Genomic DNA, 20,818 nt, shown 5'->3' with positions numbered 1-20,818 from the left:
CTTCCTTAGATCGCGACGGTAGCATTATAAGATGATCCCTCACATTAATATCAAGATAATAACGTGTTCTCCCCTCGTATGCACCGTTGCTATAGTTCGTCGTTTTGAAGCATCTCGTGATGATCGGATGTGATAGATTCTACGTTCACATACAACGGGTGTAAGCCATGTTTGCACACGTGGAATACTTGGGTTTGCTTGGCGAGCCTAGCATGTACAGACATGGCCTCGGAACACAGGAAACCGAAAGGTTGAACACGAGTCATATGGATGATATGATCAACATGTTGATGTTCACCATTGAAGCTACATCATCTCACGTGATGATCGGTTTTGGTGTAGTGGATTTGGATCGTGTACCACTAAACAACTATGAGGAATGTTGTATTAAGTGGGAGTTCATTAGTAATTAGATTAAAACATGAACTAATTATCATGAACATAGTCTGAGTAATATTTTTAATTAATTTTGTAGTATTGACATCCGTTTTCTACCATGCGCTAGTCTTGTAATTGAGATAGAAATACTGTTAAGTCTGACAAGAAACTTTACGGACTGGTACCGTATTGTTAAAGAATCAAGAAATGATTAAGTCATATTGCAAACTTTTAGTAAACCTCACATTGCTGATTCAAAGAACAATGGTTTCAATTAGTACCTAGAATCATCTTGTCTCCGTGAAACTTGAAGTTCAAATCTATTTGAAAAAGTAAGGAGCTGGAAATTTTGTTTTCAGAAATAAGCAAGGTATGAGATATATGTGATATCTAAGACCTTATTGCAAGATGATAGAATATAATCTAGTGAGACTACATAAACTCATAAGTTTTATGAGAATGTACGAAGATTGAAGACGCCCGGCGTCCCAATCCTCCAACTAGTTGGGCACTAACGATATTCGCATATCCATGAAGTGATCGTCCTTAGTATGCACCGTTGCTAAGACTCGTCGTTTCGAAGCATCTCGTGATGATCGGGTGTTATAGATTCTATGTGTGTATACAACGGGTGCAAGCCAGATTTGCACATGCGAATACTAAGGTTAAACTTTATGAGCCTAGCATGTACATACATGGTCTCAGAAAGTCACCATGATATGATGGATAAAATTATGACTGAAATTGTTCATCATATTAAAAAGTTACTAATAGTGAAATCTGGAACACTTGTCATATGATGATCAACTTCAAAGTAAGAACCTCAAGGTTATTGGTATTTGACCAACAAAGCTAGAAGTTATTGAAGGTGAAGTGTTTTCTGAGAATGAGGAAAGCTAAAAGAGAAACTACAAAAGATATTTTGGCAGAAAGAAAGAAAAGACTAGAAAGTCTAGCTCAGGTGTATATAGATGATATACATGTTATGGATGTATTCCTTGTTTGGTCACAAAATGAAATTCTTGGGTATTTGTACCAGATTGGTTGGTATGAGATGTCATACAATACAACGCAATACAAGAATACGATGGCCTAAGTGACTAATAAGGAATATGGTAATACGGATGAAGCCTGGTGACCGGGTGTGTACGTGAGCACGCGGTGAGAGATTGACACGTGTCTAACGGTGTTAGTGTTACCGTGAGATGATTCGCGCATGGAGACAGATGGGCCCACCACTATCATCCGAATCTTTTTCTCTCTTCCCCATTCTTCCTTGTCCACCTCCACCAGGCGCCACCGCAGCACCCTCCACCTCCATACCTCTTGATGCGCCGCAGCTTCCCCTCAATCGAACTCTCCCCCTCTCCAAAATTGAACACGAGCAGACCACTTCCCCCCAAATCGGCGCCGCCGGCCACGGCGAGCAGAACACTGGCCTCCAACCGGTGCCTCCGGCCACGGCGAACGGGACCTGGGGCGCAGCTCCCCATCGCCTCTCTCCCAAGCGGCGGCGCGCTTGAGGAGGAGAGGCGCAACAACTGACGCCCCCAGGTCGCCTCCTCGTCGCCCTACTTCTCGCCGCCACCTCGCGCTGACCGGCATGGCCCCGCCTCGATCCCTCCGTGCGCGCGCCATGGTTGGAAGGGGGCCAAAGGGGTTGCCTGTCCGCGGATCAGGGGCGTCGTCAGCCGGTCAGAGGGTTGCGTCCGCCGCACCGCGTCAACGGCCGTCGACCACGAGCAGTGTTCGTCGCCGCTGGAATTGGAGATGGGCGACCATGCGTCCTTGATTTGGGAAAAATGGGATCAATTGGACACCGCTGCGGCGTACAAGCCGAATCCATGCCGCGTCAGGGCTTCCAACCAACATAGGCAGTGCTCGCCTCTTCCTTCCAGAGCTCAGGGACGACCGGGTCTGACGGGCGGTGGGGCGAGTCGCCGGTGCCAGGTAAAAGAACCTCTCTGTGGCGTCGAACAGCATAGCGGAGATGGCTCCAACCCGGCGGTGATTCTGGCAAGAGCTCGATCTGGACGTGCCCGCCGCTCTTCGGCGCGTCCGTCGCGAACTCCAATTGCTGTATCCAAATTTTTTCTTTCCAAAGTAGATGGATGCAATGCAGACGAGAGAGAGGATAAGCATTGGGGGAGGAGAGGTACCAGCCACCCACAAGCTCGACCCAGCCACGAACGGGCTCAATCGGTGGCTCCGAGAGGAATCAAATCGCACTGGAGTTTAGGTAGATCGATAACGAGCACCACCTCTCTTTACGAACGGATTCGGTCGGGATTCTTCATCGCCGCCGTGGAGTACCAGGGAGGCAGAGAGGTAGGGCCGCGCGGAGGAGCTCGAGGTAGGGGAGGCCACCATGGCCGTCTCAGCAAAGGGCAGCGCGGAGCAGCTGCGAAGTATACTAGGCGCGGAGCGGCTACAAAGGAGCTCGAGGTAGGGGGCCGTGGCTGGATAAGCAGATTTGACGCCCGTTTCATTGCCGTTTATGAAGTCACAATATTGGAACAAATCCAACGGTAGAGAGAGGGTGCACACGTATACACCCGGTCACCAAATCCACTCTCTATGGTAATAATGCACGTCTGGAACATAATAAAGTGTTATTATGTTTGTCGTTGGCATTCTACCTAGCCCTTAGAATTTATAATAAAGAACTTAATAATTGTTATTTTGCTCTGGTCAAATAAAAACAATGAGTTGCTCAAATTATGACATTACTCCATGTACGATGTATAAGTTATTATAAATCTTAATGGTGAAACACACATACATAACACTGACGCTAAAATGCCATAAGGCAAATGATTTGAATTCCACTTATTTGTGGAACCGCCATTTAGGTCATGTTAGAAAGGAACGCATGAAGAAACTCCATGCAAATGGATTTTTGGAGTCATTTGATTTATGAATCGTTTGGCGCCTGCAAATCTTTTCTAAAGAGAATGACTGAAATACCGTTCATAGGCCAAGAGTTGAACGGCAACTATCTTAGTGGAAAAATACATGATGATGTATGTGGTTCACTGGGCATAGTTGTGTGCGGGATATTCTTCTACTTCATGAAAACTTCCAACAATGAATTGAGTATAAATATGTGGATATATTCGATAAGGAAGAAGTTTGAAACATTTGAATGGATTCAAATAAATTTCAGCATGAAATGGAAATCTTCGTAATAGAAAAGTCAAATATCTATGATTGGATCATGGTGGAAATATTTGAATTACGAGTTTTTAGCGAACATCTAGGAGAGTTATGAAATTGTTCTACAACTCACGTTTCTTGGAGTATCATAGTGATTATGTAGTATCCAAGAGACGTATCCAAACTTTGTTGGATTAATGATGAGATAATATAAAATGAAGCCATTATAATTTTGTGGATTATGCTTTAGAGACTACCGCTTTTACACTGAATAGAGCATCATCATGATCCGTTGAAATGACACCATACGAGTTGTGGCATGGGTATAAACCCTAATAGTCCTTTCTTAAAATTTGGTATAAGTAAATAAGTTTACAACCAAAACCGGATGAATGTCTTTGTTGTTATCCCAGAATTGGGAATTCTTTTCACTATGAAGTAAAAGACAAAAGTGTTTGTTATTGTTACTTGCTTATTTCCAAGAAATCGTTTTCTAGCGAAGTATTTGAGTGGGAGGACAATAGAACTTGATAAGGTTTATGAACCTGAGCATAATGATCAGAGTAGCGCAGCATCGGAAATAGTTCCGGAAGCGGCCACGACGATCATGGCTCCCATGACTACAAAATGTTTTAGCCATGGAGATCGAAGTACCTATTGAACCTTGTAAGTATGGTTTACTTTGTGATCAAATAAATGATTTGTGGACAAAGGATTGATTTTGAACAATGATAAACCAACTACATACAAAGAAGTTATGATGGGCCCTGACTCCGTTAAAATGGCTATGCGCCTTGAAATCCAAGATAGGTGAATACTTTTTGAAAGTAAATGGATCTATAAAATTGATGGACTTGGATGGAATATCCTTGAAGAAGCTCGACTTGTCGAAAAGTTGTTTACGACAAAGTTCAAAGAGTTGACTATGATAAGATTAGATCTTCCGTACCAATGCTTATAGTCTATGTGCATTATTCTAGTAATCGCTACATATTTCTTTTGTGAGATATGATAGTAGGATGGCAGAAATACATTTCTTACCAGAAGTAATGTATACTAGATACAAACCAAAGAGTTTTGCTAGTCCGTAAAATACTAGATAAGTATACAAACTTCAATTGGATGAAGTGAGTATCGCGGAGTTGGAATCTTCACCGGATGAAATAGTCAAAGAGTTTTTGATTTCATCAGAAATGATGAAGATGCTTGCATTTGCAAGAAATTAAGTGGGAGTGCTGAGACATATTTATAATACTTTATGTAGATGACATATCGTTGATTATAAATGATGTAATTATATACTTGATGTGAATAAAAGGTTTCATTGAGAATTAACTTCAATGAAAGGATATGGACAGAAACATATTTAGTGTCAAGATCTATGAAGATTGATTGAAACACATAATAAGTTTAAGTTAAAAGTACATAGAATGAATATTGAAGTAGTTCAATATAAAAATATTAAGAATGTGTTCTTTTCCATGTGAAGGTTTAACAAGACTTGAGTGTATTTGACATTCAATGAGTAAAACCACATGAGTGATTTTAGATCACGAATAATATGTACACAATCAGATGTCCTGTGCTCTAAAGAGTTAGGAGCATATACCAGAATGATTCATGTGATGATTATTGGACAACAGTAAGAATATCCTTGAGTACTTTAGCAGAACCAAGGATATATATATAGTTTTGTATGGGGTAATGACAAACAAATCGATGTAAGGTGTTGCACCGATATTAGTTTGGTCACATATAAAAATAAATTTCAATCTCAATTAGGATAAGTGTTGATTAAAAGGTAGCACAATGAGCTAGAAGAAATCTATGCTAGATTTAGATGAGTTCTAAATATTGTGACGGATTCTACAAACGAAGGTAGAATATGTCATTGTTATGACAATGACTGAGGATGTTAAGTCGAAAAGTTCTTTGAGAACTTGGTGTAGTTCTGATAGTGTCAGAACTTTGAAGCTATATTGTGTGTGACAATATTAGTGACATATTTCAGACCGCGGAATTAAGGTTCCACCGGAAGACCGAACATATACGATAAATGCCGACTCATTTGGAAAATGAGTGATGCGTTGAGACGCAAATGAATTGCAAAATACATATGTTTCTGAGCGTGTCAGATCCGTTGACTAAAACCTCTCCCGTGAGCAAAACATGATAAAGCACCGTAAGGCTGTGGTGTTATATCTTTACAAATGTAAACTAGATTATTGACTCTAGTGCAAGTGGGAGACTGTTGGAGATATGCCCAAGAGGCAATAATAAAATGGTTATTATAATATATCTTTGTGTTTATGGTAAATGTTTGCATACCATGCTATAATTGTATTAACCGAAACATTGATACATGTGTGTTATGTAAACAACAAGGAGTCCCTAGTAAGCCTCTTGTATAACTAGCTTGTTGATTAATAGATGATCATGGTTTCGTGATCATGAACATAGGATATTATTAATAACAAGGTTATGTCATTAGGTGAATGATATAATGGACATACACCCATATAAGCGTAGCATAAGATCAAGTCATTAAAGTTCAACTTGCTATAAGCTTTCGATACATAGTTACCTAGTCCTTCGACCATGAGATCATGTAAATCACTTATACCGGAAGGGTACTTTGATTACATCAAACGCCACTGCGTAAATGGGTGGTTATAAAGGTGGGATTAAGTATTCGGAAAGTATGAGTTGAGGCATATGGATCAAGAGTGGGATTTGTCCATCCCGATGACGGATAGATATACTCTGGGCCCTCTCGGTGGAATGTCGTCTGATTAGCTTGCAAGCATGTGAATAGTTCACAAGAGATGATATGCCACGGTACGAGTAAAGAGTACTTGTCGGAGACGAGGTTGAACGAGGTATAGAGATACCGATGATCAAACCTCGGACAAGTAAAATATCGCGTGACAAAGGGAATCGGTATCGTATGTAAATGGTTCAATCGATCACTAAGTTATCGTTGAATATGTGGGAGCCATTATGGATCTCCAGATCCCGCTATTGGTTATTGGTCAGAGAAGAGTCTCAACCATGTCTACATAGTTCACGAACCGTAGGGTGACACACTTAAGGTTTGATGTCATTTTAAGTAGAGAGAGTGGATTTGGTGTTCACGGGGGTACGTGCGCACCCCCTCGCTACCGTTGGATTTGCTTTTAGATTCTGCCATCTGAACTAGTGAACTGACGGAGACAAACGGAGTAGGAATCTGCTTTTGTTTGTTGTCCTCTCTTTGTCGACCACTGTAGGAAGGACTGACTGTAGGCTGGCCGCACTCCACCGCGCCTTCTCTCCACTTGCCCGGCTTGGTCGCTCTGTGCACTACCTCGATTCCTCGAATAGTGAGCCGGATTATTAGCCAACGAATACAATCATCCATATGGTTAGTATAGCAAAACCAGAAACACTGGATTAAGCTACAAATTACAAGCGCTGCACCCGCTGCGCAGGCCCTGCGCCACCTTCTCCCCGCGCAGGCTACTGTGGATGTTGCTTGCTACTATTGATTCTTCTTGCTGCTTGATGCTGATTTGGCCTCCTCCCGCATCTGATTTGGAGAAACAAGCTGGCTTTACCTGGAAGAAATCAAATAGAATCGAACCAGGCGCGTGGAAACAAAGCACCCTTCGCCGGTGGGAGCTGTCGATTGAGGGATGAAAGCGTCGGTGGAGATACCGGGCCCTCCGACCGATGAGCTTGGTCGGCTCGATGTGCAGAACCTATCTTGTTCTTCCCCCTGGTCGCGCACACAAGCGTTGATAGAGACGCGGGAGCGAGGCGAGGGTGGCTCGGTGGCTGGCGCTGATGGGCGGCTCGTGGTCAGGAGCGGTCAAGAGCGTGAGCGTGCAAACGGACTCGCCGGCAGGAGATTGGAGAAGCCCTGCTCTTGCGCTCCGTGGCCACCCCTCCCGGCGCCGTCGCGGTGACCGCCCCACCCCCTCCTGGTGCTCTTCAACGACGGCGGCCTCCTGCTCTCTCCGGCCTCCGTTCCTCAAGTCTTCCGGCGTGGCTCCCGTGGCGATATGAGAGAGAGAGAGGCTATGTGGTCATGAGAGGATAAGATATATGGCGATATGAGAGGATGGGGATAAATGAGCCAGAAGCCAGGTATTTTTTTAGTACCACACGCTGCCGTGTTCCCAGCAAAGATAACAGACAGCCAACGGCGTTAGACACGTGTAAGCTAATCACCGCGTGCTCACGTACCCATGTGTACACCAGGCTTCATTCTTTTAAGTAGATATGGAATATGGAATGGAGTTCGAAGTTTTGTTCGGAGTCTCGGATGGGATCCAGGTAATCACGAGGAGGTCCGGAATGGTCCGGAGAATAAGATTCATATATAGGAAGTCACTTTCCAAGTTTGGGAATGGTCCGGTGAATTTATGGAAGGTTGTTTTTGGAATCATCCGGAATAAATCACTATGGAAGGAGGAGTCCCAAAGGGACTCCAGCAACCCTAATCAGCCAACCAAGTGGGAGGGTGGAGTCCATGGTGGACTCCACCTCCTTGGCCGGCCAACAAAGGGGGGAAGGGGAGAGTCCCTGTCCCTCTAGGTTTCGTCCATATGGCAGTTTTTGAATTGGGGTCTTATTCGAAGACTTTGGGCAAACCCTAGGGATTCCACCTATATAATGAGGAGGAGAGGGAGGGGGCCGGCCACTCTATCACAAGTTGGACGCACCACCCAAGCCCCTTGAGGCCGGCGCCCCAGCTCCCCTCTCCCAAACCCTAGCCGCCCCTCCTCACACCTCTCTCCTGTAGCGCTTACGGCGAAGCCCTGCCGGAGTTCTCCACCGCCACCGCCACCACGCCGCCGTGCTGTCAGGATTCCGAGGAGGATCTACTACTTCCGCTGCCCGCTGGAACAGGGAGAAGGACGTCGTCATCAACACCGAACGTGTGACCGAGTACGGAGGTGCTGCCCGACTGTGGCACCGTCAAGATCTTCTACGCGCTTTCGAAAGCGGCAAGTGATCGACTATAGCAACAACGAGATCTAATCTCGTAGGCTTTGTAAATCTTCGAGGGTTAGTCTCATGATCTTCTCGTTGCTACCATCTTCTAGATTGCATCTTGGCTTGGTTTTCGTTCTTGCGGTAGGAATTTTTTTGTTTTCTATGCTACGAATCCCATCACATGGATATGCCAATATTGTTAGTGCCCAACTAGTTGGAGGATTGGGAAACCTGGCGTCTTCAACCTTCGTACATTCCCATAAAACTTATGAGTTTATGTAGTCTCGCCAAATTATATTCTATCACCTTGCAATAAGGTCTTAGATATCACATATATCTCATACCTTGCTTGTTTCTGAAAACAAAATTTTCAGCTCCTTACTTTTCAAACAGATTTGAACTTCAAGTTTCACGGAGACAAGGGACTCTCCCTTTCCCCCTTAGCTTGGCCGGCCAAGGAGGTGGAGTCCACCATGGACTCCACCCTCCCACTTGGTTGGCTGGTTAGGGTTGCTGGAGTCCAACCGGGACTCCACCTTCCATGGTGATTTCTTCCGGAAGGTTCTAGAACATTCTAGTGCCTTCCATAAATGCACCGGATTATTTGCAAACATGGAAAGTGACTTCCTATATATGAATCTTATTCTCCGGACCATTCTGGACCTCCTCGTGATGTCCTGGATCCCATACGAGACTCCGAACAAAATTCAAACTCCATTCCATATTCCATATCTACTTAAAACGACATCAAACCTTAAGTGTGTCACCCTACGGTTCGTGAACTATGTAGACATGGTCGAGACTCCTCTCTGAACAATAACCAATAGCGGGATCTTGAGATCCATAATGGCTCCCACACATTCAATGATAACTTAGTGATCGATTGAACCATTTACATACGATATCGATTCCCTTTGTCTCGCGATATTTTACTTGTCCGAGGTTTGATCATCGGTATCTCCATACCTTGTTCAACCTCGTCTCCGACAAGTACTCTTTACTCGTACCGTGGCATATCATCTCTTGTGAACTATTCACATGCTTGCAAGCTAATCAGACGACATTCCACCGAGAGGGCCCAGAGTATATCTATCCGTCATCGGGATGGACAAATCCCACTCTTGATCCATATGCCTCAACTCATACTTTCCGAATACTTAATCCCACCTTTATAACCACCCATTTACGTAGTGGCGTTTGATGTAATCAAAGTACCCTTCCGGTATAAGTGATTTACATGATCTCATGGTCGAAGGAGTAGGTAACTATGAATCAGAAGCTTATAGCAAATTGAACTTAATGACGTGATCTTATGCTACGCTTATTTGGGTGTGTGTCCATTATATCATTCATCAATGACATAACCTTGTTATAATAACATCCAATGTTCATGATCACGAAACCATGATCATCTTATTAATCAACAAGCTAGTTATTCAAGAGGCTTACTAGGGACTACTTGTTGTTTACATAACACACATGTATCAATGTTTCGGTTAATACAATTATAGCATGGTATGCAAATATTTATCATAAACACAAAGATATATTATAATAACTATTTTATTATTGCCTCTTGGCATATCTCCAACATGGGGTAGGGCGATGCCGACGCCGACGGCGCATCCTGAGTCGGCGTAGGCCCATCGATCACGACGAAGTCGTCGTGATCTACCCGATGTGCATGCTCTGTCGCCGACATCGAGGCAGAGGCCGACGCAGGTGTAGTAGCGGATGCGTCTGCCGGCTCTTCCTCCAGGGTTGGGGCCGTTGCCGCTGCCGCTGCAGCTGCCTGGGCTGCCGCCTCGGACTCCGCCTCGGCCGCCGCCATTTTGGCTTCGATGGCGTCGAGGATCTGGACTTTGAAGAAGTTGTGCGCCTCCCGCGTACGGGGAGACATTCCTTCTGTCGACGCTCTCAGCAGGGACATGTCGTCCCTGCGTTTCTTCTGCTCCATCTTCTCCTCTTGCCTCTTGAGCAGCGCCGCCCACCTTTCCTCAGCCTTTTTATCGCGAGAGAGCAAGGTCGAGGAGACCTCGACGAGGCACTGCGTGAGCAATGCCTGCGTCTTCTCGGACGATGCAACGTCGGCCAAGGCGGCCTTGGCACCCTTGTTGCTGATAGGGCGCCCTGCCGATGTTGCCAGCGGCGCATCCATATCAATGGCGTCTTTTCCCTTGGACAACTAAATGCGCGTCAACTTCCATTTGTGGTTCTTCTTGAGCTTGCTATAGCAATGCATCAACGCGAACGACTTTTGCCCATCCGAGTTCTTACGGTACAAATCCATGGCCTTGTCAAACTAACCAAAGGAAACACAATCATTTCATCGAACATAATGTAGGCGCTACAGATTATGTAAGAAAGAGTCGTACCAGTTGGGCGACATCGGCGCCGCAGTCGCCTTTGGCCTCTAAGTCATGATGGCACCCATGGAACATGTTCACCGACGCCTGGATGATGTCCCATCGCGTCGACATTGCCTTTTGGCTCCTCTTCATTGTCACTTTGTTGTAGTCGCTGTTGATGAGCTTGCGCTCATCGAACTCGGCCTTGATCCTTGCTCAATACTTCCCAAATTTTTGGTTGGCGCCGATGATGGAGTCATGGCTCACCGTCGCCCATGACTCGCATAGACATTGATCCTCCAGAGGTGTCCACTTGGGGCCTCGTGTGCCCAACGCCTTCTTCTTCTTTTCGTCTTCCTCACGCCGTCCGCGTCAACCTCTGCGAGAACATCGGCATCGTCACCGGCACCCTCGTCGTCCTCTTCGTCACCGCCCTCTTCGCCCTCGTCGTCCTCCACCCCTCCCCCTCCTCCTCCTCGTCGTCCTCTACCACCTCCTCCTCCTCAGCACCGTCGCCGTCGTATTCGAGCGGTCCCCTGCGGCCATTGAACAGGGCGCCCTCCGGGCCGGCTCCTGCCTCGTACATCGGGGAGTAGAACATAGCGTTGGGGTTGAAGCCGCCATGAGGCAGCGCATCATCGTACCGCGGCGATAAGTTTGGCGTCACGCACCCGGGAGTGGCGGAGGGGCCGTCATTGTAGAACCCGGATGTCGATGGGGACAACACTCCCGGAATGTACGGTGGCACCGTCGTACTCCATGGGCTCGCGTTGGTGGTAGCGATACACCCGGCCAACACGTGCTGGTGTGCGCGCGCCGCCAACGCCTTCTTCTCCAGCTGCGCCGCCCTCCGTCCTTTCCGCTCCGCCATCGACATCTTTCGGCGCAGACAGTCTTGATGCCACTGATCATCGGTCCAGCCTTCCGGCTTCTTCTTCGGAGCCGGCACCTTTCGCGGCTTCACGAAGGGCGCCTTTGCCCCTTTCGTCTCATTGCCCGGCGGCTTCTTTGCCCCTTTCTTGGCCATTTTTTTGGGAGCAGTCGGTGGCGACATGGATGTGGAGAGGGTGGTGGCGGGAGGAACAACGTAGCGACGGCGGGAGGGAGAAATGAATCGGCGGATGGGATAGGTCAAATGTGTTGGGATGGCGGAAATGCGCGGCGGGAGAGGCGCGATGTGGCGGGAGAGGTGGACGATTTTTTCTGTGCCGCTGACGTGTCGGGCCCGCGTCGCTTCGCCTCGCTTTTCGGTGTGTCCGGCGCCCCCGGAGCGTCCCCTGTTTAGCGGGGACGGGCTCGGGCTCGGTGCGCCGGACATCGTATCGGGGCGTGCCAGACAAGAAGAGCCTTTAGAGGACGCGGCTGAAAACGTTTTTTTTGTCCGGCGCGCCCCAAATCTATTTGGGTGACGGTTTGGGGATGCGAGTGAAGATGCTCTAAGATTGCTCGTTAAGTTTCATTACCTACGATGAATTTTACTTTTTAATGTTTAGGGTGCCTTTAGGAGCCTCGGCTGGGAAGCGATGCGGCTCAAAGATGCTGTGAGAGTATACTCCACTGGAAAGTGGACCAGTGGGGATGACGGTGTCGCTGGACAAGTCTGGAAGGTCAGACAAAAGACGCAATTTTTCTTTGCTGATGGTGGTACCGCTGGCTATCCTCCCTCCATAGGCAAACACCCGTCAAAAAGCTGACCTTGCGTGATTGCGTCTCTCCCGAGTCCTCCACACGGCACGAGCCATCGTCCATCTCCACAGGCCCCAGCCACATCCCCCACCACTCCACCACCGCCACTCATCCCGCTCCGCCACGCGCCGCCGCGCCGCGACACCCGGTCCCGCCTCCCCTGTTCCACCTCCCCGTGCGGGATCCTCACGTGGTGCAGCCGAGCCGGGCCGGGGACTTCCTCCCCCACGCCACGCCACGCCCCACCCACCTCTCCTTCAGTCCTCCCGATCCATGCCGGCGGGCCCCGTCCGAACCACTCCCGCTCGCCAGTCGCACGCCGAACCAAACCCACGGACCTGCGCTGCACACCGTCGGCGGTAAAAAGAAAGGAAAACCCGGAGCTCCGAGACCCGGGTCCAAATCTAGCTGACGCCCGTTGACTGCCATTAGCCAGCCAGCCAGCCAGCCAGGGGAGTGGTGGCCGGGAGGTGGAGTCAGCCGGAAGCAAGCAACCGGAGCCGATGAGATCAGCGCCAGTCTCGCTCTCCCGCACGCCCCTCCGCCGTTCTTTCCTTATCTCTCCTGACCACTGACCACCAACCCACCGCCGTCCTCGGCCGAATCCGACGACACGAGCCTCACCATCCGATTCGTCCCCCCGGCCCCGCCCGACGCGCGCGGTGGCATGAAGCGCCAGAGGCCGTCGTACACCGACGACGACCCGGACAGCGACAGGCGGAGGTTCTACGACCGCCCGCCCTCCTCCCCGCCGCCGCCGCGCCGCCGCCCCGCCGCAGCGGCGGACTACTCCAGCGACGAGCTCGACCGCCGCAAGGGGCTCGGCGGCAGGTTCCACGACCACCGCTACCGGGACCCCTCCTCCGCGTCGCCGCGCGGCCACTACGGCGCGATGCACCGCTCCGAGAGCTTCTCCGGCTTCCGGCGGGACGGCTTCCGCGACCGCGACCGACCGCGGTGGGATGCAGCCGGCAGCTCCGCGTGGCGCCGGCCCAGCGGCGGCTGGAGGGATCCCCACAACGGCGTGGACGGCCACAGGTCCGCGGCCAGGCGGCAGGCCCCGTCGCCGCCCACGCCGCCTCGGCGGTCTCCCAGCGAGCCCAGGCGGAGGGTAGATGCTGCTGCTGCCAAGTCCAGGAAGCCCAGCTGCGGCGCCGGTGAGATCGAGGAGGGGGAGGTCGCGCCAGATCCCGGCACCAAGGCCCCGCTTGCTGCGCCGGAGCATCACAAGCGGGCTGACTCGATCCGTGCCGATGAGCGATGCGACTCCAAGAAAGTAGTAGAATCTTCTCGACCGAGAATACGAGTGGATTTCAGAACTCAAGCTGCGCACAACTTGGGAAAGGAGAAAGCCAAGATTGGACAAGACGCGGTTGCAGAAGCGGGGGATGTAAAGAGCGCACAGCATCACAAATCGGCATCTGATGCCGCGTCACAAAAAGTTGGCGGAGGAGATGGGGCTCCTCCCAGTGCCGTCGATCAAGGTGGGCAGACCACTTCACCCGGTATGCGGCAGGAGGAACTGGTTACACGGCCTGATACCGCCAACGCTTCTAATGTGGGTGGGCAGAGCACTTCGTCTGCTATCCCGAAGGAGACTACTCAGGAACAAGTGACAACACAAGATGAAACTGCATCACGCGAAAAAGAAGAAGAAACTGCTGTTGCTGTCGATGAAGTTGGCCAGGGCACTTCATCTAGCGTACACCAAGAAAAGCCACAGGAAGGAGTGATGCCGTTAGGTGAGATTGCTAATGATGTTGATGTTGTTTGCAAGGGCGGTTCGTCGAGTATGCTGCAGGAAGTTCTTCCCGAAGAAGTGAGAGGTAGAAATGCCGATGTCAGTGACGGTGTTGGAAATTGCACTTCATCTGCTTCCCTGGAGGGGGCGGTGCAGGGACAAGTGAATATAGTAGAAGTAGCTGCCAATGTTGTTGATGCGCCGAGAGAGGGCAGTTGTTCCAGTGTACTGAAGGAAGCGATGCATGAAGGAGACATGCTTCTACCAGCCAGTACCATTGATGTGGCAGGACCAAATAATTCATCTGGTATGCTGGAGGAAGCAATTCATGAGACGGTATCCACGCAAGAAGGAACTCCAGATGATTTTGGTATAGCTAGAAAGAGCAGTTCTTCTACTCTGCCGCAGGAAGAGGTCATGACTCCTCTGTTTCAACAGGCTCAAGAAATTAAAGAAACTAACATCGCAAGTATGAGTGGCAAGAAGACTGATGAAACAACCGAATCTATTGCACCCCAGCCAGTGGAAGAGGGACTTGAGAGGTATACTTGTGAAAGCAGAGTTTCATTTGGTGAAACCGAAGTCGTACACAAAGAGGCAGTTATTGAGCATGAAATAGTCGTGGAACCAGCAAAACATTCTGATCTAGAGGCCAACCCAGTAGGTACTAGTGTTTTCCTTCAACCACCTACGGACCATATTACGGACAGTAAGGAAGAGGGCATGACTTTGGATCTGATTGCGGTGAAGCCAAGGGCTGAAGATAAAGGAAAGGGTATAGCATTTGATGTGCTTAATAAGGCAGGTACTGCTAGTTTAGCTGAGAGAAGTGTTGACTTGGGATTGCGTCCCCCTGACATAGACCAAAACGATTCACCGAAAACTGCAAGAATTACTTCTGTAAAGAAGGAAGATGACAATCTCAAGATAGGGAGACTTGATCTTTCGCTAAGCTTGTCGGGTGGTTTACAGAATCCTGAATTCAAATGCTTCATTCCCAGACCTGATTCTCTAGCCCATGGACCATGCTCTCAGTCGTCCTCCTCATCATCATCATTCTGCACAAATTCAGATGGAATAACAGCTTCCATACCATTGACCAGTTCTACACTAGTTCACAATCCTAGTTTCTCACTTACCCAACAGCCATTGGACAACTGTGAGCATTCAGTAGGCAGTAAACCTTTGTTTCAAGGAGCTGATATGGTGGGCAACAACACAGGATGGCAAACTCAGTTGTCGTCAAACAGATCTACTGAGAAAGGGGATGCTACCCCACTACTTCAGAGAGTACTCCAAAATGGTCATTTATCAGATAATACTTTGATTGGTGCGAACATGCAGAACAATGGGTTCTCACACGTCTTGTCACCCACACGGAATCATGGTTCTCCTGATGCTGGACCGGAACATAATAGGAAAATAAGGCAGCTCACGAGAGAGAGAAGTAGCAGCAGTCTTTCAAGGGGTGAGCGGCAGCACGAGGAACGGCTTGTGCTGAATGGTGCTGGTGTTGTTGAGAAGGTTATTTCCAAGATTGTTTCGGAACCTCTGAATTATACAGCAAGGATGTTTCAAGAGATGACAAGTAATTCTAGAGCATATTTGAAGGAGGCCATTTCTGAGATCATAATTGATGCAGGTAAAAGAGAACATGTATTAGCATTGCAGGAAGCACTTAAAAAACGATCAGACTTGAATAGTGAAATATTGCAAAGGTGTCCACGGGTGTTGCTGGAGATACTTGTTGCTATAAGGACTGGTCTTCCAGATGTTATAAAGAAAAGTGGTAGCATTGCTACATCTGATTTAGTTGACATTTTTCTGAATTTGAAATGCCGCAATCTCTCATGCCAAAGCGTTCTACCAGTGTCTGATTGTGATTGTAAAATTTGTCAACAGAAGACTGGTTTCTGTAGTAACTGCATGTGCACTGTCTGCTTGAAGTTTGACATGGCATCTAATACATGTAGCTGGGTAGGTTGTGATGTGTGCCTCCATTGGTGCCACACAGATTGTGGCTTACGACACTCCCTTATTCGGAAGGGGGGAAGTGGTTCAAGGGCACATGGCACTAACGAGATGCACTTCAATTGTGCTGCTTGTGGACATGCATCAGAGATGTATGGTTTTGTGAAGGAAGTCTTTCGAACATGTGCTAAGCAATGGAGGATGGAGGCTCTTATCAGAGAGCTTCAGTATGTCGAAAGAATCTTCTCAGCGAGTGATGATGCAAAGGGTAGGAGAGTCAGGAACTTTGTCAAGCAGATGCTGATTAAATTAGAAAACAAGGCCTATTATTCTGAAGTCGTCAAATATGTCATTGCATTCTTTTCTGGTAAGCAACTCATCATAAGTAATGAGAAGTAATAGTTGCCATGTCTATGCTTGTTGAACTATTGCTTTTATTTATATTTATGACATATAAAGAAGAGTAGTAACTGTGTTAGCATTGCCCTTGCTTGATGCTCAGACCAAGAACAATTACCCAGCTTGTAGGCTCTTCCATTAAGGATTTTCAAGTACACATTAGATCCTTGAGAGTGGCAGTACTACAGTAAATTTTGTGATCCATGGTTTCATCACCGTGATGTCTAAATATAGCACAAGCTGCCATCTGTTGGCAACCATGTTAACACTCTATTTTCCAATTCCAGATAACAATCCTAGCCTGGGCATGGGCAGTGGTCCATTAGTACCACTGAAGGGCATTCCATGTAGCATTGCTGAAGGAACAAATGGGATTCCTAGTTCAAGTCGAACGGCAACATGGTTACCATCAGTTACCTTAGAAGGAGTTCCATTCCTAGAAAAAGCAGGTCTCCTTTCTACCCCTGGGAGCCAATCAATGTCTAAAAAAATGGCTGAAACAGAGCTTCAGGCGGTCAACAGTAATAAGCCAGTTTCTGATGAACTGGATGGCCTAGTTAGGTTAAAGCAGGCTGAGGCAAATATGTACCAGGAACGTGCCAATGAAGCACGTAAAGAAGCTGAGAGTCTGAAACATGTCGCGATGCTAAAATATGCCCGCATCGAGGAACATTATGCTACTCAAATATCTGAACTCCGCATAAATGAGTTACAAGAGAGGCGCAAGCAAAAGTTTGAAGAACTTCAAGTCATCGAAAGATCACGCCATCAATTTCTTAGCACGAAAATAAGGATGGAAGATAGCATCAGGGAATTAATGTTGAAAATGGAGGCAGCAAAACAAAATTTAAGGACATGAACGAGGTTACTTCCCGTGGTTAGTTACAGTTATGAAAAGTTGCTGAGCTTACTGAAGGCAGCCTCCGTACTGTGTAAGTTATAAATCTCTTCTGGTTTGTTCCATTGATGCTTCTAAGTGCCATATAGTAGGGTTATTTATTCTCTCTTGTTGTCCTACATCTTTCTTTTCTTTTCTATTATTTAATATCATTAACTTAAGATTATAGTATATTCATTTTTCAAGCTGACATATCTATATAGAAGTTTCACCTGCTACCAGTTTCTATGTTATGTCATGTGTGCACCATTCACATAGGCAATATTGTACTATTAACTTCAGCTGTTGCTGTACTATTTGAATAAATATCTGCACGCACACGTGGTGTTTTACTGTTGTAAGTTTCTACGAAATAAACTAAACGAGGCCACTGATTGTATTCAAAGCTTTGCTTACTAAATTAATGGACCTATCATGGAGTTCTTTTCTTATTTAGGCAGTGTCATTTGCTGTCAGTAATGGCATGGCCCGTTGATTCTAGTTATCACAATGCAGCTTTTTTCCCATGAGAGTAGCTTACCATGATGCAGCTAAACTAATGTGGGCATGTGGCTTATAATCAGTTTACATAATTGACATGGTTTGAGGCTCCTGAGTAAAGACAAAGGAACTCGTGTATTCACTATTCAAGCTTTTAGATATATGAAATGAACTTCTATTGCTAGTTTATTGACAATTTTGTGCCAAACCCAACGGTGTATTTGGATTAATTTGGTGTTATAATTCATGCAAGTGGCCAAATATGTTGTATTTGATGTTTGTAGTCCTATCCAAAATACAGGTCCGTTAAAATGGTACACGAGAGTTAAGGGTGTTGGTAAAATGCCAATATCGCCCTTCATTTATTTTAACTACTTTCTCTTTTCCTCCCAAACACAAATTTTTGTAGAGTTGTAAGCTCAGTTTTGTATGAAAATTAAAGAGGGGACGAAATTGGGACAAGATGAAAGGAAGTGCATTGGGAGTGGGGAAGGATCTACATAAAATGATCTACAACTTTGGATCAGACGTAGTAACAATTTAATCTTCAATCAGGCTAACTTTTGAATGCAACTGGAAATTCATGAGGAACACCATCATTAGAATGTAGAGCTGTAGGCTGGCTCTCTTGGGCGTTCATCTAGGTATATATTATCGTTCTCGATAAATGGAAATATTAACTTTTGAATTTCTCTTTTTTCTAGGAGGACAATCCTTTGAGCATACTGTGGCTTACATAGCTGGTTGGCAAACGTCCTGTCATCTTCCTTGAAGAATTGCTCTTCAGAAAACAAGGATGCTAGGTGCAAGCATCACAAATGGGAGAATGCGGCAAGAGTGTTTTCGCCTGTGAATGAACCGAACGGGCATATCTTATTCCTGTGAATTCCTGTGAATGTACCAAACCAGCTTTGCTGTTCCAGTTTTGAATTGTGTACGACTTCGTACAATGGAACAGTCCTGATTTAAGCCAACAGGTCCGGAAGCTCCTGGGCTCGAAATTTTACTGGGTGCAAGATGCGGTGCTGAAGTATGTTAGAGGCAGGTTGGTGGTAGTCTATGTAGGGCATATAACTGTATGTGTAAATTATGATACATTAGTGGTTCTCACTGGGAAGTTGCGTTAGGCCATGTCTGAATGGCTAACAGATGTACGGATTTCTGCTCATGTTATCCAAGGCTATCTCGCCATACTAAGTAATTTCATGATCTTATCCCTCAGAGGTTTCTGTTTTAACTGTTCAATGTGGGAGAAATTTTTGAGAAATGCTGTCCTGAGATTTTTAATCGAATCGAGCATCTCCAGCCGCGTCCCCTAAACCGAGCCGGATTGAGCGTTTGGGGGACGTGTTTTGTTCGTGCCGCCTTTGGGGGACGTCGCTCCCCAGCCGCGTCCCCCAAACGCCGCCCCCAATCAAGAATTCAAATTTTGCATTCAAAAGAGACCGTTCCCGCCGATCAGAGTAGCGGCGATCATATTACAGACCATATAGTGCATGCTAAATTAGAAGAAGGGGTTGGTCGACGACGACGTATACTGAGTCGACGCAGGCCCATCGATCACGACGACCTCGTCGCGATCTGCCTGGTGCTGTGCATGCTCCGTCTCCTCCGCCGCCGTCGCGTAGGCCGATGATGGTGTAGCAGTCGAAGACGCGGCAGCCGGCTCTTGCGCCGCAGTTGCTGCCGCTGCCGCTTCCTGGGCCGCCGCGTCGGCCGCCGCCATTTTGGCTTCGATGTCGTCGAGGATCTGGCCTTTGAAGAAGTTGTGCGCCGCTCGCGTTCGGGGAGACATTCCCTCTGTCGACGCTCTCAGCAGGGACATGTCGTCCCTGCGTTTCTTGAGCTCCAACTTCTCCTCTTGCCTCTTGAGCAGCTCCGCCCACCTTTCGTCGTTCTTTTTGGCGCGGGAGAGAAAGGTCGAGGAGACGTCCGCGAGGCATTTCGTGATCGACGCCTGCGTCTTCTCACACGACGCGGCGTCGGCCAAGGCGGCCTTGGCAGCCTTGTTGCCAGTAGGACGCCCTGCCGACGTTGCCGACGCCGCGTCCAGATCAATGGCGTCCTTCCCCTTGGACAGCGAGAGGCGCGTCAACCGCCATTTCTCATTCCCTTTGAGCTTGCTATAGCAATGCATCAGCGCGAACGGCTTATGCCCATCCGAGTTCCTCGCGTAAACCTCCATGGCCCTATCAAACTAGCCAAAGGAAGCGAAATAATTTCATCGAACACAATGTAGGCGCTACAGATTATGGAAGAAAGAGTCGTACCATTTGGGAGAGGTCGGCGCCGCTCTCGGCTCTGGTCAGTAATTCCTGATGGTATCCATGGAACATTTTCACCGACGCCTGGATGATGGCCCATCGCGTCGACATTGCCTTTTGGCTCCTCTTCATTGTCACTTTGTTGTAGTCGCCCTTGATGAACTTGCGCTCATCGAACTCGGCCTTGATTCTCGCCCAATACTTCCCGTGTTTTTGGTTGGCGCCGATGATGGAGTCATGACTCACCGTCGCCCACGACTCGCACAGACAAAGATCCTCCAAAGCCGTCCACTTGGGGCCTCATGTGCCCGACGCATTCTTCTTCTTTTTCTTCTTCACGCCGTTCGCGTCGACCTCCACGAGATCATCGTCACCGGCACCCTCCTCGTCTTCTTCCTCGCCGCCCTCTTCGTCCTCGTCGTCGTCCTCGTCCTCCACCCCCTCCTCTTCATCGTCCTCCTCTTCCTCAGCACCCTCAGCACTGGCGCCGTCGAATTCGAGCGGCCCCCTGCGGCCA

The 20,818-nt window shown here is 47.8% G+C and overlaps 1 protein-coding gene across 1 annotated transcript; it reads left to right on the top strand.

Moving 5' to 3' along the window:
• Positions 1-12,904: 12,904 nt before the first annotated feature.
• On the top strand, positions 12,905-19,274 carry LOC127296471 (protein OBERON 4). The gene is made up of 3 exons (XM_051326553.1): positions 12,905-16,627; positions 16,947-17,591; positions 18,742-19,274. Exons 1-2 carry the CDS (start codon positions 13,216-13,218, stop codon positions 17,516-17,518), a joined length of 3,984 nt encoding a protein of 1,327 aa, XP_051182513.1. The 5' UTR covers positions 12,905-13,215; the 3' UTR covers positions 17,519-17,591; positions 18,742-19,274.
• Positions 19,275-20,818: the final 1,544 nt, after the last annotated feature.

The sequence above is a fragment of the Lolium perenne genome, chromosome 4 (genome assembly GCF_019359855.2).
Source record: "Lolium perenne isolate Kyuss_39 chromosome 4, Kyuss_2.0, whole genome shotgun sequence".
NCBI lineage: Eukaryota > Viridiplantae > Streptophyta > Magnoliopsida > Poales > Poaceae > Lolium > Lolium perenne.
This window is presented reverse-complemented; position numbering and strand designations above follow the sequence as displayed.